This window comes from Dicentrarchus labrax, unplaced genomic scaffold, assembly GCF_905237075.1.
Source record: "Dicentrarchus labrax unplaced genomic scaffold, dlabrax2021, whole genome shotgun sequence".
Taxonomy (NCBI): Eukaryota; Metazoa; Chordata; class Actinopteri; family Moronidae; genus Dicentrarchus; species Dicentrarchus labrax.
The window spans coordinates 23,850,539-23,878,423 of NW_026136722.1; the positions used below are offsets into that span (position 1 = coordinate 23,850,539).

At 42.5% G+C, this 27,885-nt stretch overlaps 3 protein-coding genes across 5 annotated transcripts; 2 read left to right on the forward strand and 1 right to left on the reverse strand.

Moving 5' to 3' along the window:
- Positions 1-802: 802 nt before the first annotated feature.
- On the reverse strand, positions 803-10,305 carry LOC127355791 (cyclin-dependent kinase 5 activator 1-like). Its single transcript, XM_051387006.1, has 3 exons — positions 9,600-10,305; positions 7,542-8,185; positions 803-7,439 (listed from the first exon to the last, which is right to left on the reverse strand). The coding sequence occupies exons 2-3, from the start codon at positions 8,055-8,057 to the stop codon at positions 6,948-6,950; spliced, it is 1,008 nt and encodes a 335-aa protein (XP_051242966.1). The 5' UTR covers positions 8,058-8,185; positions 9,600-10,305; the 3' UTR covers positions 803-6,947.
- A 2,616-nt stretch (positions 10,306-12,921) lies between these two features.
- rpain (RPA interacting protein) lies at positions 12,922-16,274 on the forward strand. 3 transcript variants are annotated; one of them, XM_051387041.1, is made up of 7 exons: positions 12,929-13,156; positions 13,273-13,464; positions 14,076-14,148; positions 14,342-14,453; positions 14,790-14,853; positions 15,737-15,877; positions 16,148-16,274. In XM_051387041.1, exons 1-7 carry the CDS (start codon positions 13,049-13,051, stop codon positions 16,175-16,177), a joined length of 720 nt encoding a protein of 239 aa, XP_051243001.1. In that variant the 5' UTR covers positions 12,929-13,048; the 3' UTR covers positions 16,178-16,274. The 3 variants fall into 3 exon arrangements, with proteins under 3 accessions (XP_051243000.1, XP_051242999.1, XP_051243001.1); XM_051387040.1 differs by lacking the exon at positions 16,148-16,274 and having other exon boundaries at positions 12,922-13,156; positions 15,743-16,141; XM_051387039.1 differs by lacking the exon at positions 16,148-16,274 and having other exon boundaries at positions 12,928-13,156; positions 15,737-16,141.
- Positions 16,275-17,312: 1,038 nt separating this feature from the next.
- LOC127355769 (26S proteasome non-ATPase regulatory subunit 11A) lies at positions 17,313-27,664 on the forward strand. Its single transcript, XM_051386951.1, has 13 exons — positions 17,313-17,472; positions 18,189-18,290; positions 19,727-19,923; positions 20,410-20,467; positions 20,681-20,875; positions 21,029-21,173; positions 21,354-21,414; positions 22,685-22,747; positions 22,905-23,030; positions 23,121-23,156; positions 23,256-23,307; positions 24,174-24,317; positions 26,394-27,664. The coding sequence occupies exons 1-12, from the start codon at positions 17,382-17,384 to the stop codon at positions 24,314-24,316; spliced, it is 1,269 nt and encodes a 422-aa protein (XP_051242911.1). The 5' UTR covers positions 17,313-17,381; the 3' UTR covers position 24,317; positions 26,394-27,664.
- Positions 27,665-27,885: the final 221 nt, after the last annotated feature.

A 27,885-nucleotide genomic window follows, 5' to 3' on the forward strand; every position in this document is an offset into this window, starting at 1 on the left:
GGTGTTCAGTTAGTTGCAATCTGCAACTTCATCACTAACGTTAGATGTCACTAAATCCTGCACACTGGTCTTTTAATAGTACCTACCCATTACTATGTTCAGTGAAGAGAGCTCAACTTCTAAAAGCTACTGATTCAGTCAGTGACAATGATGGTTCAGTATGTAAAGCCCTCTTCAGGTAAGGATTTAGGACACCACTGTTAATTGCAATACCTTGGTTCGAGTCCAGCTGGGGATTTTCGTTGCATATTTCCTGTCATCACTCTACTATCATTTTCTAATGTATACAATATATGAATCAGTATAGTCTATTCTGATTATAGATTTTCTGTTAAAGATTTCTTTGTACTTGAACTAAATTTTTTTCAGTTTTGTCAACTACCTATTTACATTATGTTAGGACTGTGTTAACGTAAACAAGCATGTATTTTGATCAAATCCTTTCAGAATATTGTACAGAGTTGTACTTTTCCTAAATCTCTCTGTATTAAAACTCCAGCTAGAATTATATCCATCTCTCGGTGCGCCAAAACAACATCTATCAACACTACACCCACTTAGCCACTACAGAGTCAGCCAGCAATAACTGCATTGCCTATTATGGGAACTCTCAAAACTCCCCAAATACCACTTCCACCCTTAAACAAAATGTACTCTTCAGCAGCCTCACCTGCAGCTGCTATAGATCACTTCAACAACTCAGCGCTGCCTTGTTGTGGTCACACTAAGAACTGTCTCTAAAGGGCCACAACATCTACCTATCCATAAAAACCCACAACCTGAAAATAAACAAAGAAGACCATGCTTGTAAAGGTTTTTATATAAAGTACCTGTAACAGTTGATCAAATTATTCATATTTCTCACATACATATTCATACATCCACATAGTAACAGACTGCAGCATCAGCACTCTAGTAACACTAGTAGCCTTGACTTTTGTTCAACAAAGATTGTTGTTTTCACAATATGATTCACAAATGAAAAGGAAGGAAAACCAATAATAACTTAATCATTATCATAAGCTTCATATGTTACACGATAGTTTTTTGTCTTGTACATGTTGCAAGGTAAAATATGGCACATAGTTATGAGTTGATCAATGATGAGAGTGTGTAAAGGAGGGGGTGTAGTCAACCCATACTTCTCTCTTTAATTCTAGAAAAAGGTTCCTGTCCTGGCTTCCTTGTCTTGTTTTTATTGTCCCTGTACAGCTAGATGGACCGGAGCAAGTGGAAGCAAAAATACTTTTGTTCCTCAGTTCTTTTGTTTCACAGGAAAATGCACCATCTCTCTACCTGGACTGTCAAAAGCTATCATCTGACATCCACATGGTATTGAATAATCCACTGTACTTAGGATCGGGTGTCAAATTGTAAGTTAGAATTGACCGTTTGCTAAATCCCTCCCTCAAACCATGTTTGTTTAAAGCTGCAGTAGATAGCTTTTATAAATATAACTTTTTGTCATTATTGCTGACACTTTCACTATATATGGAACATGAGACAGATAATCTGTGAAAAAATCAGGTTCCTCTGGATCGTCCTAGAGCTCCTAATGGTATTTACAGTAATTATCGGGTCTGAACAAAAACAAAGCAATCAGAACCAAGAAAGATGATTGTTGAGTCTGATTCCCAGGTCTTCAAATACAGATGCTGGGAATAAAACTCAATAATCAACTATCTTCAAGCCACCAACCCAAAGCTCCCTATCTTTCTTGGCTCTGATTGGTTGTTTTCGTTCGGGACCAGTGGATTCTTGCAAATACCATTAGGAGCACTAGGAGGAACCAGAGGAACCTGATTTTTTCACAGATTATCTGTCTCATGTTCTACTGTCAGGATATAGGGAAAGTTTCAGCAAACATGACGAAAAGTTATTTTTATAACAGTTAGCAGCTTTAATTATCTTAGGAACTGTAACCATAAACAGCAGGCCTGTCAAACTTTGAATTTCTCTACATGTACATAGTAATGTAGTAAGAGAGGTACTTATCAAGAGTTCAAAAGTGAAAGGAATGAAATGAACAGTGTGTGCAATCATTAGCAAGCCCAACTCACTAGCTTGCTAGCAACAGTAGTAACCCAGCTTTACTTCCAGGGCAAAGGAGCACATACAGTACATCAGTTTATAGGGCTACATGTTAAATACAAAAACATGTTCTTTAAATGCACATCTTGTGTGTAGTACTGAGAGGAAGCTGGTGCTGGACGTTAAGCCATACAATTAGCAGTGCTGTCCTCCTCTTTATTGGATCTGGGGCAGTTTAGACTCCAGCAACCACGGAGTGGTAGCCGATGTTACCCAGATAATGTTATGTTAGCCAAACACTTTACTCTTGTAACGTTAAAAAACGCAAACATTTTTACATTTACAATATTAGGACTAACTAGCTCTACACTGTTTCTTTATTTTCTATGTCTTCTACATGGAACATCGCTGGTGAGGATGCTAGGTTTTTGCCCAGGACCTGCTAGCTTTAGCAAAATATCACGTATGTAGCCAACAGGTGCATATTTAAGAGCCCTTTCACATCATTTTAAAATGACTCAGCTGGAAAAAAGAAAATGTCTGCAATATACTGAGCTAGCATTAGCTTAATTAGCTAGCCACAGTTGATAAAATCTGCCAGGCAAAACAAAACTGACTGTTTCCAGCTAGGAATGAGTGACTAACTTTAGTCTACCTCTATCTAAAATCCAGTAGCTATAGTTTCAGTCATCATAAATCTTCCGTTCAGTCGTTTAACTGTGTGTGTTGTGTGAGAACAGAAAGCCTGACAGGTGTAGCGACATAAAACAAAAGTTGGTGGGATTTAGCAAACAGTCAGTTAAACTTTCAGATTTACCACAGAGAATCCATATCAGGTAGCATCTCTTGATTGCAACATAAAAAATGATCATTCCTCTACTGAATCTGGGTGATGGTCCAATCATTGTATTGTACAAAAACCACAAATTTATGTTTATCACCATGACTTGACAGTTTGTCACTTGCCATGGAAAGGAGAACTTGTCACCTTTCTACATTTCTTTCGTCCATTAACCTGCTCTGATATAATTCCATACAAACCTACTACTTGCAGTTTGGGTCTTTAGGTAACAACAAATTAAGAAAAAAAAGATCATACAACAGTCGTCTTGGGAACGTCATTCAGAGAAATGCTACTTGTATACTGTTCAACCCATCAGAAACAGCTATCAGGAAAGACGTGTAAACAAGTTTCTTAGCCATGGATTCATTCTTCATGTGCATATTTGTCTCATGAGGTCTGACTCTGCATCAAGGCTACATTATTTTTACAGCATGGTACCTACTGCAGCCCGATCGGTTATCATCTGAACACAAAACACAACCAGAGTTAAAACACCACCTGCATCGTGGAGACACCCAGTCTGGAAACAGGCATAATATTCTGTTTTTAAAAGTTTTTAAAATCCCATTCCCCATGTCTTTTAAGTAAATAGGGGACTGTTTTTTCAGTTTTTTATCGTCTAAGAGAGCAGGCCAAATATAATTTTTCAAAAATTATAAATTCACCAACAGAATGCTGAATGCTCCAGCTCTGGATGACTCCAATTTTGGCTTACATTTTGCAAAGTGACACATAAAACTTCACTGTGTATTAAAATCACAAGCTTTCTATTTGGACTTCACATCCTTGCCACCTGAACAAAGTCTCTCTCTCATGGTCCACATCTCTAACACAGCAGAGCAACATCATGAAAAGCTTATCCAGGGTTCCTTTATAGTCTTTCTTGCTCAGCAGTCAGAGACTTTGAGTTGGCTCGTGTTTCTTTGTGTTTTATTTTTTTTTTGTATGAAATAAGGAGTCTTCATAACAATATGGCACAAGGTCTCTGCCCTGTTTGAAAAGGCAGAGCGTTTCTAAAACTGTAGACAATTTATCGGCTACCGTTAGACTTAGTGATGTGACATCATCAAGACAGGGAATCTCTTGAGGCACACCGTTGATTTTTTTACATGAAGTTCAGCTGGTCTTCGATGGCTCTGGAGGGAGCTTTCCAAAGTTTAAAAAAATAATCCTCATGATGTCTTCTCTGCTTGGGCTTGAGAGTATTGTTTGGAGGGGCTTTTTGTCTTTAATTGATAGGACAACGGAAGATTGACAGGAAAGGGGGAGAGAGAGGGGGTGACACGCAGTAAAGGGCCACACCCCGGCACATGGGGTGCCAGCTACACCAGGTGAGCCACCGTGGCACCCCAAGACTTACAACTTTTAAGATAAAGCTTGTGTTAGAAACTGGAGGAGTGGGGCATGTAGACGCTATCCACTTGTCCTATGGGAAATGTAGGATCTAGCATTTTTGGAGTTAGTTCCCATACTAGGAACTAAAAGTACTGATTTCTTGGCACCAGCTGCTTCAATTTCTTTATATCTTGTGAAGCCCCAAATTTATTCAATTGCAAAGCTGAATTGCCCTTAAATAGCCAAACAAAATGATCAAACTCTTGTGTGACTTTGGGTTTAGACCACCTAGGCTAAAACTGGTAGCAAGCATTAAGAATAACTACAGTATGTAGAAATAGCCAATCTTCTCAGTGATGGTCTTGTTAGTTTATTTAGGTCCGACAGAGGCAACAGAATGAAATTCATAACCAGTTAAAAACTCCTTGTTTAATATTGGAGGGGTCTTTCAGGCCCCTAAGCACCATGGAACCAAGAACAGCGGACTTCCCGATGAGGGTCTGATGCTTGGACTCGCCTTTATCGATGTATGTGCAGCATAGGCAGGGATACAACTAGCCTTTCACGCATTTCCTTCATTAGAGAGTCCTTGTGCCGAGTCGCCTGGATGTCACATCACTGAGCCTAGCTTTCAGCAGTTCAGTGTGGCGACAGCTCAGTCTCTTCTGTAACATGTGGTGCGGTGTGTCCAACACAAAGCAGCATGCTAGGAAACCTATAGAAGCACACATGCATGTCAAACAACTCGGTGAATAAGTAAGCCATCGGGTCAACAGACCAGAGAGTCTGTAAATATGGGACAACTGGATTGGACTGGACCGCACCAGACATGACAGGACCGGTTGAGACCAGACTGGAGCAGATGGACAGACAGAATCTGTGTCGTTTTAGTTTGTTGCTGTGGAGAGTAATGAGCAGAGGGGAGAGGGGAGAGGAGGGGGCGACACTTCAAACAGCGGAGGTGGTCCCTCCAGCCAGGAGGCGACAGCAACATCAAGGCGTCGTTTTGGAAGAAAAGTCACATCTACACTTGTAGCGTCTACCCCCGCCCACACAAACCGGATATATGTAATATATATATCCGGTTTTATAATCACATTTTCTCTTATTTTGACGTTTGTGGCCATTATTTGAGATCTCCTCTACGACCCAGAACTCGTCCTCCACAACCCAGCTCCACCAATCAATCATACAGTATGAAGCACACAACATGAGTGCAGTGTTTTAAAACAGAAATCTTTCTTTCTTTCTTTCTTTCTTTCTTTCTTTCTTTCTTTCTTTCTTTCTTTCTTTCAGTAAAACATTTTCATTTTCATGTGGTCATTCAGGACAGCACCAATATGGACTGCAGGAGAAAGTGCAGGGGAACAGGAAGGAACGAAATAATTCCCAGTGTAAAATATGCCCTGGAGGGGTCAGTATTGCATTTCCCCATGTTTTTGTAAATGTAAACAGCTTACAGGAGGGCTTGTTTGACAACTATTAATCTGTGCCCAAGGGATTAGCATTTCATACTCTTAAAAATAAATAACTGATCTCCCAATTCATAGCAGATTTGACTGGATAAACCCTAATCTTCTCTTAAAAGTACAGAACTTTATGTAAGATGCGAATGGATTAACCCACTACAGTACAATTACGCCGAATAGCGACTTTAATTTCACAGTCCGATAAGTTTGCAGACCAGTTGTGGTTGATTCTAGCTCATCATTTATATGGTTTTATTTAATGCGCATAAAGTTTCAACAGTGGACCTCACAGCCAGTGTTGGTGAGTGCAATAAGCGTGGGCAGGACAATAGGAATAAGGTAAAGTGGAGTTGGCAATAAGCAGGTGGACATGTGCAAGGAGATATGAAGTGACCTCATGCAAGATGGTTTTTCCATTACCCTGACATTTCTCTATAGCGAAGATGCCTGGATGCTATCACACAATATAATCGTATCAATGTCCTGTGTCTTTATATTTATAATATCTAGCCTAAATGAGTGAATCTATGTTGTCTGGCGTTTCTAAACCCATTCATTTCTGTGAAAAGACAGAAAATGACTTCAGATCAATCAGATATAATTTCGTATCTCACTGAAACAAGGTACAGGTCAGACGGATGCATGTCTCTGGGCCTGAGGCAACAGATACAAATGATGGCTATCTTTCTCACAGCCTGTTAATGTCACATCACCGACCCTGCTAGCCAGGCATTTGATAAAAACATAGCCTCCATCTGTTTTGTCAGCTACATTGTTCTTGAACGACTCATATCTCTTTATTGCCTTTTTATTGTTGCATCCTGAGCCGACTGACCCAGGCAACAAGTAGCCTGTCAGTTTTGTGAATTTAATCAGATCCAATCAAATCAAATAATGAGCCTTATGTTGTGGCCAGCACCACAGTAACCCTGATTTTATCTGCTTTGTTGTCATAAAGGTGATCTGTAGGCCAGTTACTGCCTTCAGGTGAGACACTGCAGTTCAGTATCTGCCTCTGGTGTAAGCCAGTTAGTGTTTAGGTGGCTCATTACCCTACTCAAAGGATTTAAATGCTATGTTTAATGCCAGAAGCTCTTTGTTCAAACAGGTTAATGATTTGATTAATGATAAACCTGTAGAGACGCCAGACAACAGTACAGCTCCAAGGTATCGCTACACTGCATTACATTAGTCCACCTGTCCTCAACCTCCTAACTCCATCAATCTTTCTATCCATCCTTCCCTCCTTCCCCCCTCCCAGCCCCTTCTTATCGGTCAAGGCCTATGAGAAGTTTGGTCTTCTCCTCCTCTTTCTTGCTCTCGTTCTTCAGGTCAGCAAACACCTGGGTGAAGAAGTGCGGGTCGGTGTTAATCTGGAGCATCTTGCCGCTCATGCGGTTGATGATCTCCAGGCAGCGGTCCCAGAAGGCTTCCTTCTCTGCCTCGACCAGGAAGGGCTTCAGTGGGTAGGAGATCTCGTTGCCCATGTAGGAGTAGGACAGGTAGAGGCAGGTGAGCAGTGAGGCCTGCAGCTCGCGCTCTGAGGCCACCTCAGACGAGACCACGTCGCGGCACAGCATGTAGAGGAAGACCACGTTGGCCGGTGTGATGAAGCCCTGATCCTGCCAGCCCTGTAGGAGGAGGGAGCGGTCCACGCTGCGCAGCCACAGCACAGGATCTGTCGGGGATAGACGCTTCAGTCGGTAACACCGACGGCACAGGAACTCGCCCAGGCTACGCATCAGTTCACTGGTGGATGCCTGGGTCAGAGAACGAAATAGAAAAGAGAAAAAAATGAGAAAGAGGATTGGTAAAATAAATCGATGAGTTTAAAAATAAGAAACAGTTTGGATTAGGGTTACCTGGACGATGACACGTTTTGGCGTGCCGGCTGCAGTAGACGGCTGGATCCCGGAGCCTGTCAGGGAATTCTTTTTGGCAGCAACAGTAACTACGTTGGCCAGGGTCTTGGAAGTGGGCAGCTGGGAGGAGGTAGTGGTGGTAGTGGCCGAGGGGTCTTGGCTGGATGTGTAAGATGAAAGGTTAGCACAGGACTGAGACTTCTTCAGCTTCAGGCTATTGGAGGCTGAGTTGGCCATGGCAGTGCCATGGCCATCCGGTGAGTTCCCTTTCCCACCGTCCCCGATGTCTGACTGCAGCTTCTTGGAGCCCTTCCTCTTCGCAGATACGGCCACGATGCGTTTCCATGGCAACACATTGATGATAGAGGGCCGTTTGAGGGACTTTGCGGCTGCTGCTGCGGCATCCTTGGCGTTCTTGCTGTTCTGGACCGCTGTGTAGTGGCCTACAGTGGCAGGGCCATCCTCGAACAGCACCGCCTTGCGGTAGCTGGGAGACAGCGACAGCACCGTACCCATGATGCCTGTGTGAGAGTTAGCAGTGGGACGGAGGAAGGGCGGAGTGAGGAGCAGTAGGGGAAAAGCTCTTTGATTGGTCTAGACAAAGAGCTTTGAGGGGACCAAAGTGTCTCTGGAGGAAGTCGAACCTGTGAGCAAAGAACAGGAAGGAGTGACAATGATCTCCATTAGTTACATAACGTGTCGTAAATAATGCACAATTAAGCCATCAGCAACAAAAAAATTACTTTTTAATTTGACATTTAATTCAAGGTCTATTTACTTGGCTTTTCTGTGCTTTAAGTGCATCTCATGGTCTGCCTGGATAGCAACTTCCATATTGTGGTCGCTGTGCCCTAACTGAGCAAATTCCATCCGCTAAGGAAGATGGTGGGATGACTTTAAGTTACGTTTGAGCCTTCACACAGGAGTCTCTTGGAGTGAGTGAAGAGGAAAGTAATAAAGGTCCACTATCTGTTTCTCCACATGCATTTTTACTCCTTTTTTTGACGAGCAAGTCGGAATAAAAGCTGTCTGCTTGGGCTATTTCTGAAGCTTTAAGCCGCATCTCACAGTCTTCCTCGGCTAAAGCAGTTTGCTCAGTATGGATCGAACTTCCCACATAGATTTGTCCATGGTGATGTTGCTGTATCCTAGCAACCATGTTAGCTGAGCAAACCCCATACCCCAAAGAAGACTGTGAAATGTGGTTGAAAGCAACACAAGCAACTAGTAAGTGGACCTTAAATTAAGTGGGGGTTGTTTTCTTTAGTCAAACCAATGTTTTTACTTGATGTTTTGGGGGAGTGAGTGAGAAGGAAACCGTCTAAACTTTAAAGGTAATTAAAAATGAACTAATAGTTAATGGTTTTATAATGTTTTCTGTTTGAGCAATGTGACAGAAAACCTTATTTTACATTGTGTAGCTACATAATTTGATGGCATTCCTTCACAGTAAGACCATAAATGCTGTGGTCACGTAAAGCAGTCTGCTGTTTATTTTCAAATAAAATGAGCATGCCTCTGTACTCTACTAGAAGGGACCTCAGCAACCATGAATTTAATTTCATTGCGATTTAACATTGTTGCTGATTCCTCTCTACATATAGCATATGCGTCGTCTCTCACGCCAGCTCAACACGGGCCGCCGCCGCTCCAGTGTTCATCAGTATTATATAAGAGCCAAGATAAGGCCACAGAGCCATGAGAAAGAAATGTGCGCAAGCATCCATCTTAGCTTCAAAATGGAAGCCTTGAAAACAGCCCCTCCAACACAAGGCAGCCCCAGAAACAGCTGATAGGCCTGTGCTCTCACATCCTCAGCCTCAACATGAGAAATATGTTGCTGCTGATTAATGTGTGTATGATTCTTTTTATTTATTTTTTTGCAACATAAGTCATCTAAATCTGCACAACAGAGTGCTCACACACCTGTGCGTTAATGTCTAAATTGATGGATTTTAATTACTTGGGCCTCCTCATTAGTTTTTGTTTTATTATATGCAGAGATGAAAAAAATGTGTGTTGCCACCTGCAGCAAAGCAATCCTGTGTGTTTTCCTACCTTCTAATTAATCGACTCTTCTTGTGGAATCCATATATCACACCTTGATCCCCTTGCTGCTGTGCAAATGCGGTCAAAATGTGAGAGCGCTTCCCACCCGTTCTGCTCGGTTTCCACACCGAGCTGTCCAGGGGTCCGGGGGCGTTAAAACGGTCGGTCCCCGGTGATGTACCAGCGTTACAGGCCGTCTCCCGGTTTTCAAGCCTTCATTTATAGAAAGTCCCTCGCTCGTCGACGGGAATACAGATGCGAAGCAGATGCGAAATGTGCTTCACTCCCTCGCTCGCAGCGAGTAGGAAGATGTCTTCCATTGAGAGCCGAAAATCTACCCGGCCGCGGCTATTAACGTCCCGCTACGATGCTCACGACCCTCGCTCAGACAAACATCGAGCGGCGCATATCGCTCCGAAAACATAAACCAAAACAAAGGCGGAGAATACCGAGAGAGAGGGAGAGAAAAGATGGCCACTACGAATTCCAAAAATAGACAGCGGCTTAAGCGATGTAAAGAGAGAGAGGAGAGAGAGAGACCCGTCGCTTTAGTGCGGGCATCTGCAGTTATTCGGGTTGGATGTGGGAGAGAAATGACGCCTTCTGATTGGCTGCGGCCGGCCGGGATGCTGCCGCTGCTGCAGTCGCTGTCTCGGATCCAGCCTATCGGAGAGGTCGCTGTCCGAGGTGCTGAAACCAGCCGACCAGATGTGTGAAAGCTGCTGCTGCTGAGGAGGAGGAGGAGGAGGAGGAGGAGGAAGAGGCGAACACGGAGGATTTTGTGAATCACTTCGAGTAGGCCGAGCCCCACTAACACCGTTATATGAACTCATATGCTTTATGGGGGAATGCTCCTCGCATTATTATTGGGAAGGGGGTTTATTGGTAGAAATTGCAGTTTCGAGGTACTTGTACTTTATCTTTCTCCATGCATCTCAGAGGGAATTATTTACTTTTTACTCCTCTACATTTACCTATATGACAGCTACTTTTCAGATTAAAACTGCAGTAGGTAACTTTTACAAAATAACTTTTTGTCACATTCACTGAAACTTTCACTATATCCTGACAGTAGTACATGAGACAGATAATCTGTGGAAAAAATCAGGTTCCGAATCCTTTCCATCTTTCTTGGCTCTGATTGGTTGTTTTCATTCAGGCCCGGTGGATTCTTGCAAATACCATTAGGAGCACTAGGAGGAACCAGAGGAACCAGATTTCTCTCATGTAGGAAATCATTAAACAATTACAGATGTGTTTCTTTTTTTTAACTTGCTTTGCAAATGTTTTCCAAAGTACAGCTATTTTTCTTTGGAACATTTTGTCTTTGAAATTTGAGCCTGTAGCTGAGCTGTTTTTGAAAGTTCCTTACACTTAGCATTGTTTTTCATACTGCCATAATGCTTCACTCTTTGCGCTATTGGCTGATACGTGATACCCCAACACCCAAACCTGGTGTACAACATCAGCTAGTGTCATTTTTTGTATTCTCTCTCCAGATTAACAACTCGTGCTTTTTCAGCGACATAAAGCAGGTATGTAGGCTGTAAGCTAGAAAGTGGATTTATCTTCCTCCCAAATGCAGCTCTACTCACAGGCAAAGGAGGCCACTGAGTTAGAAGAGAAGAGGTGATTTGTAAAGCCTCTTAAAGAGAGAATAAAAGCAGCTGACCTCTGGACTATAATATATACTTAGTGAGTCACCTGGCTGCATGCTGACTGTGTAAAAACCTAAATAAATGTATAATATAGAATGTATAGAAATATAAACTGACAAAATAATAAACAAATGTTCAATGCAATGATTAACTGAAAATATTTATTGATTTTCAATTTTCCCAGAGATGCAGCCGACAAGACAGCACAGCAAAGAAAGGTGAAACAAAGTGAATAATCACCTGAATATAGGAATGATTGTGTTCTTGATGAACACATACCATGAATACAATAAGGGTACATACATACTTATAACAAACTTAATTCATGTTTAACTAATGATGATTGATGGTGATTTAATGAATGGACTAATGCAGGATGTATCATGAATCCCTGTTGCTCACTATTAACAAATGATTGACACTGAATAGCTCATCAGTTAAGGAATGTGAATTAACAGTTACTACATTAATTGATATGTGGCCAGATAAGATGGTCTTCTCTTACACAATAAGTGTATTTCTGACCATGCATTTGCTCAGCCCCTCTGATAGCTATATGTGTCTGAGAACAGTCCCAACAGTATTTTTGAGACATTGAATGATGACATGAAAATTCTGCTACATTTACATTGAAGTGTTAACTTAAACAATATTGATTAATGTGCATTGTCCCTGGTAAATAATAAAATAAATAAAATAAAACTAATTTGTGTCTCCTTGAAAACATGAATATTCAACAAAAGCAGTCAAATGTCAACCAAAAAACATACAACTTTGCAATTTTTATTACTAACAAATAGCAAACGGCCAGTTCCACTTAACAACACAATTATGTGTGTTCATCAGCACTGAACTACATAACCCATGATGCAACCCAACACATGGCCGGTCAGGTGACATTTCTGTGTGTTCCAGCCTATGTAGGGGTGATGGGAAGATGAGAGATTGGGTGCATTGGCAAAGAGCGCATTAAAGAGAGAGAGAAAAGAAATGCAAATTATTATTAGCAAAGCAGAAGTTAAACAACAAAGCAAAAGAAAGATGGGACAGAGAGGGGAAAGGAGGTGTCTTAATAAAACTCAAAAGAGTGTGGAAGAAACTGGGGTAGTCAGTGGGCACAGGAGAGTGGGGACAGTAATGTGAGGGTTAAGATAGGGACACTGTGGACTATATAAAACACAGAACATAGTAGGGAAACATCAGACAGGGTTGTGTGGTTGTGTGTCAGGAAGAGGAGTCGGTGGAATATGTAGTTCTGAGTTGTAGGAGGTACGGGACAGAGAGAGGTGATGAGGGGGAACTTAAGGGAATTAGGGGGGCAGGAAGTCTCATCATGTTGTCTTTTGAAGGAATATTCATAGAAACAGACCCACATCTATAATAGTCTCATTTTATACATGATCCATGATGATAAAGATACAAGAAAACTAGAAATACTGTACATGGCAAAAATAGCATATTTTCAATATTTTAGACCCCCCCCCGAAATTTCCCACACCATGTTTCGAGGGGAGCTCATGTTTTTTTAGTAGTAGTATCTGTATCTGTTAGAAGGATTTGGATGGTCAGTGTATTTTCTGATTCGCACTCCGGAGCAGAAGGTGGCGGTAATGAGCTGGATGCCGTAAAACAAGAAGAAGAAGAAGAAGAAGAAGAAGAAGAAGAAGAAGAAGAAAAAGAAGAAATAACCACGGCGCGCAACAACTTCCGGGTCACGTGGTTAAAAGCTGAACTGTTTTGCTCTTGGAGTCTTCCTCAGTCTTCCTCGCTCATCTTCAGTGAGTTTGAACAAGTCTCTGGATGTGTGACACTGTACGCTCGCTGGCAGCACTCAACATGGACGCTCTGCACAGACACCGCTCACTGTACAAAGGAACGACTCCGCCGTGGAAGGAGACCTACCGCAAGGTGAGCAAGGTGCCGTGAACTCCTCGGTGAGCTAGCTGGAGCTAGCACGTCGGCGCTGCGCCGGTTCCTGTGGGTTTGACATTTTGCTGTTCGCTGTCTCTCAATGTCTCGTGTAGCGCTGTGTGGACAGGCTGAAGAACAGCCGGTCGAGGCTGTTGGACAGGTACCGACAGATGGGAGAGGGCCCGCAGCGCAGCGGCTCCGGGGCCTCCATCATCGTCCAGGAGGTGATGGAGGAGGAGTGGACCGCCCTGCAGTCAGAGGACCGCAGGCTGCCCTCACTGTGGGGGCCGGAGGGGGTGGCAGAGGTCGGTGTCTCTCTCTTTGGCTGCCCCACTTTGTCTTTCTTCTCCAATCACAAAGTCCGACAGGATTCCAGATCTCCAGGAATTTCTATTTAGAAATTCTTCTTTTGTTTTTGGAACCTATCCTATAGAATAGGAGTGATGAATTATATAGTTGTCCTATTGGGTCCAGTCTTATAGAAGTCCAAAAGGACCTATAGTTCCAAAATCCTTCCACTCTAATAGGAAATTACGAAAACAACCAATCAGAGCCGAGAGAGATGGAAAGCTTTGGGTTGGTGGTTTGAAGAAAGCTGATTGTTGAGTGAGACTCAGCTATCTTTCTCAGCTCTGATTGGTTGTTTTTTGTTCAGGCCCGGTGGATTCTTGTAAATCCCATTAGGAGCTCTAGGAGGAACCAGAGGAACTGATTGTTTCACAGATTATCTGTCTCATGTGTTACTGTCAGGATGTAGTGAAAGTTTCAGCACATATGACAGTTATTTTTATTACCTACTGCAGCTTTAAAGATGGAGCAAGCACTTGAGGTGTCATCATCTGGAGCATAGAGCTGAATCAACTATCTGTTTGAGCTCTGTAAACAAGTGCAGTCAGCTTTCTTTTCTGCTAAACAGATGTTTAGTGTCATGAAGGAGTACGATGAACTGGCAGTACTAGAGGAAATCCAGCAGGAGCTCATGTCTCACGGTAATGCATTTCTGTTTTCTTTTGCTATCCAAGCTCCTGACTGTAGATATTAAAACAAATCTTGTAAAATAAATGTGTCTGTAATGCCACATACCTAAAAATGATTATATACAGTGGTAAAACCACAAGGGTTGAGATATTTCTCACGGATGATGTTGATTTTAAATTGGGCGTTCTTTTCTTTGTGCCACAGAAATGTCTATTATTGAAGAGTACGAGAGGAACCAGCAGTTCGAGCAGCAGTACATATCATCTGTTGTGGAAGGGATGGAAGAGATGCATATTATTTGCCCCATATGTCACACGTGAGTCCAAGAAATGACTGCTGTAACGTTGAATGTTCAGTCAATCAGAAAATGAAAAAGATATCATTTGTAGAGGCAAAAATAGCTGGAGCTGTGTTGATAACGACACATTTTCAGGGTTCCCACACATTCAAACATGGAAATCTAGAGACTATCTAACGTGGAGCGTCCAATAAACGATGACCTCCTACGAGGGCTACCCGTATATTGTATGACTGTTTGCGCTGTACTGTGCTGTCGAGAGAACTCCTTGGAAAGGTCCTAGAAAATATGCTCTTGAAAAGAGCGGTAACCTTGATTTTTATCATTGTTCAACATGCTTCTTGTGTCTCGCAGGAACAACTTGACCATCAACAGTCATTTCATCTCGTGCCCCTGTGGACTGTACATTAACACTAAGGTTGGTTTGTTAAGCTCATCTTTTTCAAATGAGGGCACTGGGTTTTATATTACAGGATACTTTTAAGAAAATCCCAAACTCAGGTAAAGCTGTGAGAAGGTGGTATGTAAAGTATGTTAGAACCCGATTACTGCAAAAAAATCACACTTCTATTTGGAGTCTTAACTTGGGAAATCTAAACACAGTGACGTGATTGACATATTTTTAGATTCAGTATGACTTACACCACTGGTTCCCAACCTTTCCCTTAAGGAACCACTTTTCTATCATTGTATAAACCAAATACCCAACAGTACACAAAGAACTGAAACTGTACAGTGAACACAATAACTGCAGGAAGTTTGTGTAAAACCAGATGAATTTTGAGCAGATTATTTCCTGTGAATATTGAATATTGATTGAGATTAGTTCTGCTGGTATTTTTGGAACTGTTTAATACAATTCTGTCTTATGTATTTTCCTCATTTTTAATCATATAGACTTAATGGGCCTCTTTTTTTTTTGACAAATTCATGTTTTTCTTTCCCCTAATGCCATTGTTCTATTAGCTCTCTGGTTGTTTTAACTGCATACTTTTTCACAACCGTGAAGGCTCTGAATATAGCTTGTGTTCAGGTCTTTAAAGTTTAGAACTTAAAAAATAATCTAAACTACAAAAAACTATTTCATTTAGGTTTTTTTCCCACAGAAATGAACAAAATGCTGAGGTGATTGTACATAGTTTTGTTATGCCTCTTAATATCAAGGCCTTGTGACCCCCCCCCCCAGTTGGGAACCACCCACTTACATTTGCTGGGGATATCATTATATGCCATGTCGACCGTGGATAAACAATTATAAATCAGCACAATGGCTCTTCTAACTCCAGACACCTTGTGTCCAGAAACAGAATGTCACCCCCAATGTCCTGCGGCATCTTCTGGAGTCCAGGGTGTCGGAGCATATGGAGGACTGTCTCCACAACCCTGTTTTCTCCGTAGCTCCCAACATGGACAGCTCTGCCACCCTGATGATAAGCTGCAAGGTACGGCACGGTCACTGCCAAGGCTTCTTAGGAAATTGATACTAAAACAAATCTGTCACTGCTGCTGGGAACTTCTAATGCATAAGTCGCTGCCGCAGAAGGTTTCTTTCCAGAGGTCTTAGGGTCCTTCTGTTGTGATGAAGTGCTGGATTTGTCCTTATTATGGTTTGTGTGTACTGACCTGTTGCCCACATATGTTCTCTGCTGCTTGACCACACAGTCATTGGTTGTGCTGTATTACCAGTTAAGTTTTCTTCTCTCTGCTTTCAGGTGTGCGACTACCTGTCCGTTGTGCTGTGAAAGCACGCGCCACTGTCATGAGTGACATAACTCATGAGATTTTAAGTTTTTTGTGCTCTGTATGTTTTGTGAAATAAAGGCTATTATTTATATTAAATGTGTAGATGTTGTTCATTGTACCGTGTGCTACCATGGCACACATGGAATCTAGAGTACATTTGTTTTGTGTTCATTAAAACCAGTGCCTGAAACGGGTCGCTACTCACTGCTGATTTTTGTACTACATACTCAGTATTTTTTCGAAGGGGTTAACAATAAAGGTTATGAAATAATTGACTGAAAACAACTCCTTTGATGCCCCAAAACCCCCAGCAAGTTCAGTTTTTAGACCTGTTTTTCTAAAATCCTGCAAACAGCCATGTAGGTGTACAACTGCATACCTGTGTCTCTGTGTAAACACTAAGAAAACAGCACTGAAAATGTCCTTTTTAAAAGGATAAATGTCAAAAGAGTTAGGGTTATGTTGTGGTGAGGGTTGTGCTGAATTAGGGTACTTGGCAAGTTATTTATTTCAAACGTGACTAATACTTCTGAAACTTCCCTTTTATTTTATGCGTGTCGTCACAGTAATCCCCTAGATGTAGTGCAACCTCCCACCACCAAAACACAAAGCTGCTGTTGCAGTGCAAAATATATTTATTGATATTCTTAGATTTAATATTTTGTTGCAGCATTTATGTATTTTACAATTTGTGAAGTGTGGTATAAATGATCGCTTTACACAAATAGGATGCATTTTTCTGCAGCTAAAAAACACAGCCACACTTGACAGTGTTTCTGGCCAATAACATGGACTTACCAGCACATTTATGGCTACTTTGGCTTAATTTCTCGGCATGTAAAAACCTAAATTCAAATGTAAGGACAAGGCACATGTGGAAATACTTCAGGTTTAATCAGGTTTAGAAGAAACACCTGCCCATTTCAGAGCAATCATCCCAATGAAACGTTCTTCCCAGCGTCCAATTAAACACTGGTCAGTCTAAATGTCATCAGCACTGAGACAGTGCAGCATGGACAGTATTATGTCGTTGTTAAACTTAACAACATTTAGCTTTAGTATATATTCTGATCTGTTTGGAAGTGGCTGCACTTCGAGGGCAGAGCTCGCCATCGCCGGTAGGGGGCAGCATTGTTCCGAGTCTGTGAACGACCTGACCGGAAAACAAGCAGGCAGAGCGGAGCGGAGGCAGGCAGAGGAAAGATGGCAGCCGCGGCAGTGGCTGAGTTTCAGAGAGCACAGTCTCTTCTTGGAACAGACCGGAATGCCTCTATCGATATCTTACACTCAATAGGTAAATATAACCCACACAGTACGGCACTGGAGAGAAAAACATTTTACGCTCACACACTGAAGCTACACTCCCCTCTGTCAAACGTGGAGCAGTTGTGTTAGTCTGTTAGCAGCTAAGCTAAGTTAGCTAGCCCAGTGCTGGCCGTCTCTTCTTTCTCCTAGCTTGCACAGTGAGTCAGCAGCAGCGGGCTAGCCGGCTAGCAGCATACCGGCTAGCTCATGAGACAAGCTAACGTTAGCTTTCCCCGGCTCATTCATTTGACAGGAACTGGGGTGACAGCTGGCTAGTTAACGTTAGCATGCAGCCAGCGTTGTTAGCAGCTATGCCTCGTCTTGTCAGATGTCAGGCCGACAAGGAAATGAATGTGAAACTGAGTAACTCTCTCAACATCACCTACTTTGTCCCAGCGCTTACTTTATCCTCATGTACCACATGCTGCTCTGTAATGAGTATTAAAGCGTAGCTGTCATTATTGCTTATTGTTTAATTTGACAGGTCCGATATGTCGTTAGCCGCTTGGCTGCTCGCCATCCAACCCAACCTGTCCATAATAGAACTTAATGCTAGCCTCTAGAGACAGAAGTAAAGAGTGTAACATAAGCATTTTATTGTTTGCACATTGCGGTGATTCATGTCAATACGGATCAGTATACATCGTTATATATATAGATATATGTATGTGTGTGTGTGTGTGTGTGTGTGTGTGTGTGTTGTAGTGAAGCGGGACATCCAGGAGAGTGATGAAGAGGCGGTGCGTGTTAAAGAGCAGAGCATCCTGGAGCTGGGTGGGCTGCTGGCCAAGACCGGACAGGCTGCAGGTAATAGAACATGGTGTTCATATTAGTGTCTACAGTTTGATTTGAGCACACACACGTTTTATGTCACACTGTTTCAATGGATTTAGTTAAAATTCGCCTTATGCTACAGTTTTCTAACCCCAGTCAGGCCTCACGAGTAAGAGTCCTGACTCAGTGTCCACATTGTTGAGGTTTTGACACATACTTTGGTTTAATTGGATTCTTCTCCTACAAACACATCTTGGAGTGTAGATTTTGCTGGCAAGAAACACTCTAAGGCCGCATTCACACTGCAGGCACAAGTGGCCCAAATCTGATATTTTTCCTCATGTACCTCAGATCTGATCAGCACGAACCACATTGATCTTTTCAGTTTTGATTCGGACTACTTTCATATATGGTCACATCAGATGCAGGGCTGATTTTTTTGCAACGCTACCTCAGTGTGAACAGTCATATCAGAGTTCACTTGACTTTTACGTCACTCTAGATCGAGCAATTAATCAGAACTGAGTGCTGATTGTATAATAATTATTTTTATGTGGGAGCACCTCTTCAAATTTTAGAAATTGTTGTCACTTATCTCACAATAACTCTGATAATATTGGCTAAATTGTGAATGCTGAGCAGCACTTAAGACAAGAGTGTTTGTCAGAATGTTACCTCATCTGCCCTCCTTGCTAAATGGACTAGCTGCCTTTTTTTGCATGCAGCAGATTTCTATGAAGGGGGAACTGAGCCTTAGTATGAGGAGTTCTGATGTCTGCTCTTTGTGCTGACAGCAACTGTGACAATTGGCTTAATATCTGTTAAAGTGTTAATCTGGTAATGTCTGTGTAAAGTATTCGATAGAGTTCTACTTTTGTTAGTAGGAATCTATCTTTACATTGCCTTACATACTTAACATACTTTGCAAGTGCTTTTTAATAATGTTACTGAAACTGAAATACAAGGAGTTGATCAATAATGTTTTTCAATGGACCGCTCTAAGGAATTTGTTTATTTGTCTATGTGTTTATATAATGCCTGTCAGCAAACCTGCTCTAAGATTAAAAATCAATCTTATCTTTAAAAAAAAAAAAAAAAACATTGCGCAAGTAACGTACTAGCTGGAGAGATTGGAGATGGTGACCTTTGGATGAAAAGTTTGTTCCTACCTCACCTTTGGGCCAGTGGAAGCGCTGCAATTCATCAAAACAGTAGAACAGGAAGAAACCTTGACCTTCAAATTAATCTGGACTATACAGACTCAAGGCCCTACATAACTGCCTGTAATGTTCTTTATTAAAATATAAAAGTATTGATTTAAAGGTTTTTGTTGTATCAGGTAGGAAACATGTTGGAATTAGCAGTGTGGTCTGTTAAATGTAGTGTTTTACAGCATCTTTTTAATCATGATTTACTGATTTACTCAAAAATGTACTTACTTCTTTCTGTTCCTCCCGCCCTCTTCTCAGAGCTTGGGGGTCTGCTGAAGTATGTACGCCCTTTCCTCAACTCCATCTCCAAGGCCAAGGCAGCCCGGCTGGTCCGCTCCCTGCTGGACCTCTTCCTGGACATGGAAGCAGCCACAGGTCAGGAGGTAGAGCTGTGTCTGGAGTGCATAGAGTGGGCCAAGGCTGAGAAGAGGACCTTCCTCAGACAGGCGCTAGAGGTGAGACTTCCTCACCCCGAGCGTTTGGACAGCGCTTCTTTTCACACTTGTTTGGCGAGTGAAGACAGGCCACTTGTACTCAAGTGGCACCAGATAACTGCACTGAGATCTCTGGGCCGGTGGGTCTCTGGACTTTTCCAAACAAACTGTGATGTGGTTCATATTTGCCCTGCATCTTCAACCCAAACAGACAGGCCACCCTAAGATTAGCATCAGCTTCTCTGGTGGCTGTCCGGTTTACCTAGCTATGTGAAAAAACGCAGCTACTAGGGTTGAGCAAGAAAGTTGACATTTTCCAACCAGCCACATGGAGTCCAAAAATAGTTAGTTTCTGATATATTTGCACGTGTGCTGTGCTAGCTCCACAGTCCCGGTTGGAGCCTCTGTGAATCACCTTGTTACTGTATTCTCTGTCACCGCAGACCCTTTAACAAACAAGGTACAGACCTGGGCCCTGACATGGCTGTTGTTCTCGTCTCTCCTCAGGCTCGTCTCATCTCGCTGTATTTCGACACAAAGTGCTACCATGAGGCACTACAACTTGGTAAGTGTTGAATCGCTTGGAGTTTTTAATAAGCTTGATAATTACAGAATGTTCAAAGCACAAGAAAAAGAAAGAAACCTTGTGTATAAAACACAACGAAAGGGGAGACCATCCCATTTCGATTGAATTTGATCGAATTCGACAGAGGGGATTTCTCATTGTATCTGTGTCATTTTTGGCATTGGGTTTTCTCTAAACTTCCTTCCCTCCCAGGCTCCCAGTTGCTGCAGGAGCTGAAGAAGATGGACGACAAGGCCCTGCTAGTGGAGGTTCAGCTGCTGGAGAGTAAGACCTACCATGCGCTCAGTAACCTGCCCAAGGCCCGTGCCGCCCTTACATCTGCCAGGACAACCGCCAACGCCATCTACTGCCCCCCAAAACTACAAGCAGCTTTAGACATGCAGTCAGGTACAAAGCATGACAAACGCTGTTGAGGTAGCTGCAGGTAGTTTTACACGTATCTACTACTTACTGAACATTAACCAGAGCGGTAGGTGAAGAAGTTGCTATTTTCTGTTGCAGTTTCCCTGACATTTACGAGTGTGTTGGTTGCATTCGCAGGGATCATTCATGCAGCGGAGGAGAAAGACTGGAAGACGGCTTACTCCTACTTCTACGAGGCCTTTGAGGGCTACGACTCAATTGACAGCCCCAGAGCCATCACAGCCCTCAAATACATGCTGCTCTGCAAAATCATGCTCAACGCGTAAGTGGTACTACTCACATACACGATAGTCTGCAAATGCAAAATGTAAACCTCTTTATCACAGCATTAGCTATATATATGTCATCAAAATACAGTGAAACATTTTTTTACTTGAAGAGAGCCCACTATGGGTGTTGGATTTTAGACCTGCTTGGCTGATGCAGATTGTTTGTGTTTCAGGCCAGAGGATGTCCAGGCCCTCATCAGTGGCAAGCTAGCTCTGCGATACGCTGGCAGACAGGTATCACTCTCTCTTTCAAAGTCTATTTTAAACAGACTTTTTGCTAAACCCCTCCTCTCAACAGCATCTGCCCAATCATAGCTTAGCAACAGTCACTACACACAGCAGGCCTCTGGAGAGCTCCACATGTAATAGCGGGGTGCCCGGGACTCAGGTTAGAGAGACATTCTACATTTAAAGAGTGTGAAGGGTCATGTCTTTTTCAGTCTTTCCAAAACTGAACACAGGAGCTGAAGTGTAAGGAATGGATTAGACAGTGTGTTTGTCCGCTCTAAAGTAGCAAAATCTGCTAAATTTGTTAGCATGTCTGGCTAACTAGCTTACTACCCTAAGCAGTTGTTATTTCCAAAGCCTGGAGCACGTCCACTGTGGAGTATTTTCATACTTTGTGGAATCCAGTCCTGGACGCTCTGAGAGCTAACCCCAGCAGCTCTGTCCTGCACTTTATCGAAGTTGGGAAAGTTTACACCCCTGGCTACTTTGTGCCTGGTACATGCAGCTTTTAGCACAATATATTATATGTAGCCATTAGGTGCATATTGAGGCCCTTTCGCAGAGTTCTCAGTGGAGGACCTGTTCAACCTTGCAAACACAGCCTTCAACCTTCATTCTACTACTTTCTTGAAAAGGTTGGCCAAAAACCCTTGATATCCAAGTTGTTCATAATGTTTAAAAGTAGGTATGTCTCTCCTTCCGACCAGAAATGTGGGCTGTCCTTGCAAGCTGTTTGCTAGTGGGTTTGTTTACAACACAGAGATGACCGTAAACAGGCAGGCTGTGTCACATAAAGGTCTAAGAAGTCACTGATTCTGCAAACCTTATCTCCTTAGACAGGTCTTTCCAAAGCTCAGGGGCCCTGATGGGAAAAGCACGGTCACCTTTAGATTTAAGCCTCGACTTTGGAACAGCCAGAAGAGCCCCACCGGAGGCTGTCAACTAGCTCATAAGGAATAAGGCCTTATTAGCAATATCCAAACAGAATATGCTCTTTACATGACCCTTATCGAATGCAGAATATTGTCATATTCAGAATAATATTGGAAAATCTGTGTGCATGTAAACTCAGTGTAACCTACATATTGTGCTGGGAGAGATCAGAAAGGTGTAGCAACAGTAGCTAAGGGTGCAGGGCTTAGCAGACAGTCATTCAAAGATGATCTTTGATGGTATTTATTGAGGTATAGTTATGTTGCGTATAGTTCTGCCTGCTTCAGTCTCTCTTGGTAAAAGCTGCACCCATAATGTTCTGTTTCTCTTCTTTTTTCTATAGACAGACTCACTGAAATGTGTGGCACAAGCCAGCAAGAATCGGTCGCTGGCAGACTTTGAAAAGGTTTGTGTTTAGAGTCGGATGTTGACTTTTATAATGTGTTCCTGAACATTATAAATCAGATTGAAACGCTGTTGGTCCTTCTGCATGTTTGATTCTGTGATGTTTTAGCCTCTCTCCCCATTAGTGATTAAGACGTCTTGTTCCCACCCTCCCCAAGGCACTAACAGAGTACAAAGCAGAGCTGAGGGATGACCCCATCATCAGCACCCATCTGACCAAGCTGTATGACAACCTGCTGGAGCAGAACCTCATCAGGGTCATCGAACCTTTCTCCAGGGTCCAGGTAATCTGGCCATATTCAGCCACAGTCTTCAGGATATGGAGACTTGTAGGTGTCTTAAATAATTGTGCTTGTCCCTCTTTTCTCCAACAGATAGCACACATTTCCTCCCTCATCAAACTCCCCAAGGTAAGGTTTTACTGGTCTTCTTTTCAGACTTTCACTTTCATCATAAGTCATTCCTGAGATCTGTACAGTGAAATAAATCTGACTGTGTGTTCCTTGCAGGGAGATGTGGAGAGGAAATTATCACAGATGATCCTGGACAAGAAGTTTCACGGTATGTCAGGGTTCCCACACATCCTGGAACTTCATAGTTAGTTATCCAGTCATTGCAACACCTGGAAATAATCTATGTTGTCTTGGACATTTTTAATAGTACTATGGCCCCTCACTCAGATTGTGTATTTTATTTGAAACTGGACTATTGGTAGGATAAACTATATGACACTTTAAAGCAGGTTTGCCAGATGCAAAGTGGAACTGACTTGCAGCGATCTTTTCGACATTGAGTCTATTTTTAGATCTAGATCTGCGTGCAACATTCTCATATCGGTGTGCATACAGCCATAAATATGTGCGCAGTGATGTTAATTGTACGTGCAACAAACACTTTAACTTTATCTAGAAGGTTAATTTTCTGTAAATAACATAAATTCTACAACTACTACTTCCTGATCCAACTGTTTCTTATGGGCTGTGGCCAAATTTAATGTTATGGTTAGTGGAAAATTGTAGTAAACTGTGGTCGATTTGCCCAAAACTGCAGCTTATATGACCATTGGTTAGCAACTGCTGTCCAGTATTGTCAAAAAAGGTCCTGGAAAAAGATGTGTTAGCGTGGGAACACGTACAGGGTGTCTGCAGCTCTTTTAGTATACACTTCATGAAGAGATGGCTAAATATTAGTGAATTCCTTGTTGTAAATATTAGTGTTTTGTGGGTGTTTCCTGCAGATGGATCTGATTTCCACTCTGAAGTAACTGTTTCAGTTTGCTCATCATTATGCAGTGCTTTGTATTTTGTACTGGGTGAGACGAACTACACTGAATGAGCGAGTGTGCCTGTAGTAGCTCTTCGAGGTTTTTGACCCTTTTTCTCTCTCTGTGTCCTCCTATCATCCCACCCCACCACTCAACCGGGCAGGGATTTTGGACCAAGGTGAAGGTGTGCTGATTGTGTTCAACGAGCCGGTGGTGGACAAGACGTACGAGGCGGCCCTGGAGACCATTCAGAACATGAGCAAAGTGGTGGACTCGCTCTACAACAAAGCCAAGAAGCTAACATAAGGTCAGCCCCAGTGCAACTGCTAATACTAGTGCCAGCATTCAACAGATGGCACAGTGGAGAAAGCTGTTTCCAGATCTCTATCCACACTCCATTATGATGAGTAGAACAATGTATAGCTCACCTGGTTCAACAATGTATACTATAATACTAATAAAACTAGTGAAATAAAAATTGGTTTCTAATTTGAAAAAAAAAAAATACATTCAAACAATAGGTAGGGATGCAGAAAATAACAGTAAATTTATATTATCAGGGTTCCCACCCATGCTGGAAAACCTTGAAAATCTGGAAATCATGGAAACACCTGGAAACTGATTAAAATTAGCAAATGTCCTGGAATCAACCTCTAGAGATGTTTGTATTTTGGCCCCATACTCAGATGGCCTATATAAAGCGAGGTGTGTATTTAGTTTGAAACTGGACTGTGGGTGGGGTGAACTGTATGACACTCTAAAGCAGGTTGGCCTGTGGGTGGGGTGAACTGTATGACACTCTAAAGCACGTTGGCCAGATGCAAAGTGGAACTGACTTGCAGTGATCGTTTCAGCATCGAGTTCTGAATTTCTTTTTCAGTTATTATATCAGTATTTGCCATGAGAAGCAGGTAATTATGGACTTTTTGTGTAGGCTGAAAAAGCCTCCATGTTGTGCATTTGTAACGATAAGGCTGGTGATGTTCTAGATTTTTCTTATTGTCAACAATTCCCATATAAAACAAACAAACAGTGAATGGATTGTACTGCCATATAGTGAGTCTCATACAGCTTTTTCTCTCTGGCGTAGAAAAAAGACGTGTGATTCATGAGTTAATCCTTCAAAACTCACCGGTCCTCATCTCCACTAACTCGTTTACAGACTTGCCCCTCCTGAGTCACTCACGCTATTTTGCAATGTTAACTGTATTTGTGGAAATGTATCCAGTTAACTGTATTAACCTAGCCCTGTGAGAAAAGCAACCAGTTTGGCTCTTGTTTCATCTTGCTCTCCCAGCCTGCCCTCTGCCCTGAGCTGAAGGTCTCAAATGACTCGTTTCACCATCTGAGTTTGAGTAATCAGTCTGATAACATTTGGATGTATAGAAAGCCATTCATGTTAGGGCTCTGCCATACGACCACAGTTTCATATCCCCATCACAATATATAGCATAATGTTGCATCTATATACTTTATATAAAATGACCACATGGAAAGACCTATTTCTTATTACATTTTGAATCATATACTGAACAAATATAAGGTACTTCCTCATATTTAATATGCTGTATTGTATTTTGCAAATTTTCAATTAAGCATATACCAAAACTACTATTGTCTCACATAAGACCTAAGCACAGAGAGGAACAGAGAGAGAGAAGCATTGTCCGATAGGTGGAGACTATCAGTAATTTATTTTTTATTTATGGACCAGCATGCTAGAATTTAGCTGGCTTGGCCAACAGAAGTCTCTGGTGTGCATACTCTGTTACTCCATGGGCGCTGGGGCTGGTGGGGGATTCACCAAGCTATGGCTGACTGACTCGGTGACTTAAAACCCGACTCTCTTTAGTGAGTGACTCATACCAACTCAAGTTAGTAAAAAAAGAGTCCAACCTCCCATCTCTACCATCGCCCTCCATTGAATGAACTTTATTGGTGAAACTGGAACATGGAATTTAATTGAAAGTTAGCAAGGTAACGTTACTGGCATCAGAGCAGAATTGTTTGTTCATTATCCCACAAATATCATTTTCATTCAACTTAATGTCCTCTCATTTCTGCCTCTACGTCCTCTGTTTGATGATAATAGACCGCCTCCATAAACACTCCAGCTCACAGTGTGTATTCATCCAATCACATCTGTGGAGCCGCTTAACTTAGCTTAGCAACTAACAGACTGAAAATGAGGGGAAACAGCTGGCCTGGCTGCAGCTCTGCAGAGAGTTGGATCAATAATCAGTGAGTGTATTTCTCAATGTCTAACTGTTCCATTAAAACCTGGCTTTGGGTAGGCTCGGCTCATACTAGATATGTTTGCTAAAATATATGTCAAATCTCAGCGTTCATTCTCCTCCCCCTGTCTTTGTCTCCCCCCCCCCAGAGAGAGCGAAACCATCGGTCCTCCTGTCTGGAGTGACGCGGGCCAGTCAGACCTCCGTTGATCACTTCAACCCGGGAGGGACGAGGGGAGGAGGACGAGGAGATCACAAACCCTCTTAACAACCCAGCAAGCAAACAAACCAGCTGACCATCTGAAGACGACCCAACAGATTAACAAACTGACTGACGGGGTGGACACGCCGCTCCTCCTGGTCCTCCCTCAGCCCTCTGCTCTCCCTCCCCCCCACTGTCTCTTCCTTCCAATCTGACTGGGGTTGATCTGACACAATGTGCTCCTCCCTATGGACAAATCCAGGCACTGTGCCCCTCTTCTCTTCTCCAAACACTAGTTTCTACTGTATGTAAAATCGGACAAGCCCCCCCCCCCCCCCACACACCTTTTTTCCCTCTGTTTCTCTCTGCACTGGCCATCAGGGAATCTTGTAATATAACAATAAAAAAATACATATACAGTACTTATAAATACATGTATTATATAAAAAAAACATGCTTGGTCTGTTCTCAGAGTGTAACCGGGGGTTAACGTGGGTAGGTTGGTCCTCTCCCACTGGATTCTACCTGTTCTGTTCAATTCCCCAACCAGACCCCAAACTGAATGTTGGAGAATTTTAGATTTTTGAAAGAATTTTTGAGAAGTTGCCCCGCAGTTAACTAGTTGGCCTGAAGAATGGTTTTGAAAACAGAGGCCGTCAGAACAACCCCCCTCCCTTCCCCTCCTCACACCCTTACCAAGACCTTTGCACCCTCACCTGTTTCACCCTGAGGGGGTCTCACTCACAAGGCATTCTGGGATTCGTGGACCATACAGGGAATTTACTCTTCTGTCCACTCGGGACCATGCCACAAGGAGAGGAGGACATTCATCTACACAGTGGGGTCTCCTTCAGCCCCCTTCCTCCGCCCCTGCACTCCTACGTCCTGTTTGTATATAACATTGCCAAGCGCCTCTGTTCATCCAAGGCCTGATGTATTCACACTGTCCCCTTTTTTTTATAATGCGTAAGAACTGAATAAACCTCGCCACCGAGAGCTTGGTCAGTCACACAAAGTGCTTTTGATGCTCGACAGGTGACTGGAGAGGGAACTCTGCGTTCTGAGATGTGATGGTTGGTTGTGCAGGAGAGGGCGGGTTTCGCTGAAGAAAATCAAGCTGTACATTTCTGGGAACTTAATTTTGCAAGGACTCGAGGGTCTACCATATATGACATAGAGAAAGACAAATGCTAATAAAAAAAAAATTAAACCTGTAAATTGTGTGATTTTAGAATGGGGGAAGTGAAAGTGTGTTTGCCGGTGTTCCTTCATTAGATTGATTAGGTTCTCTGTGCTCTTCTAATGTGCTTCAGACTGATCTCATTTCCCCTCTATTCAGTTGTTAGACCAACCAGGGACACTAATGCAGTTACCAGGAGGTTTGTTGAAAGATCATACAGTAGCACTACTCATTCCAAAAAAAACTAGGTAGCAAGCAA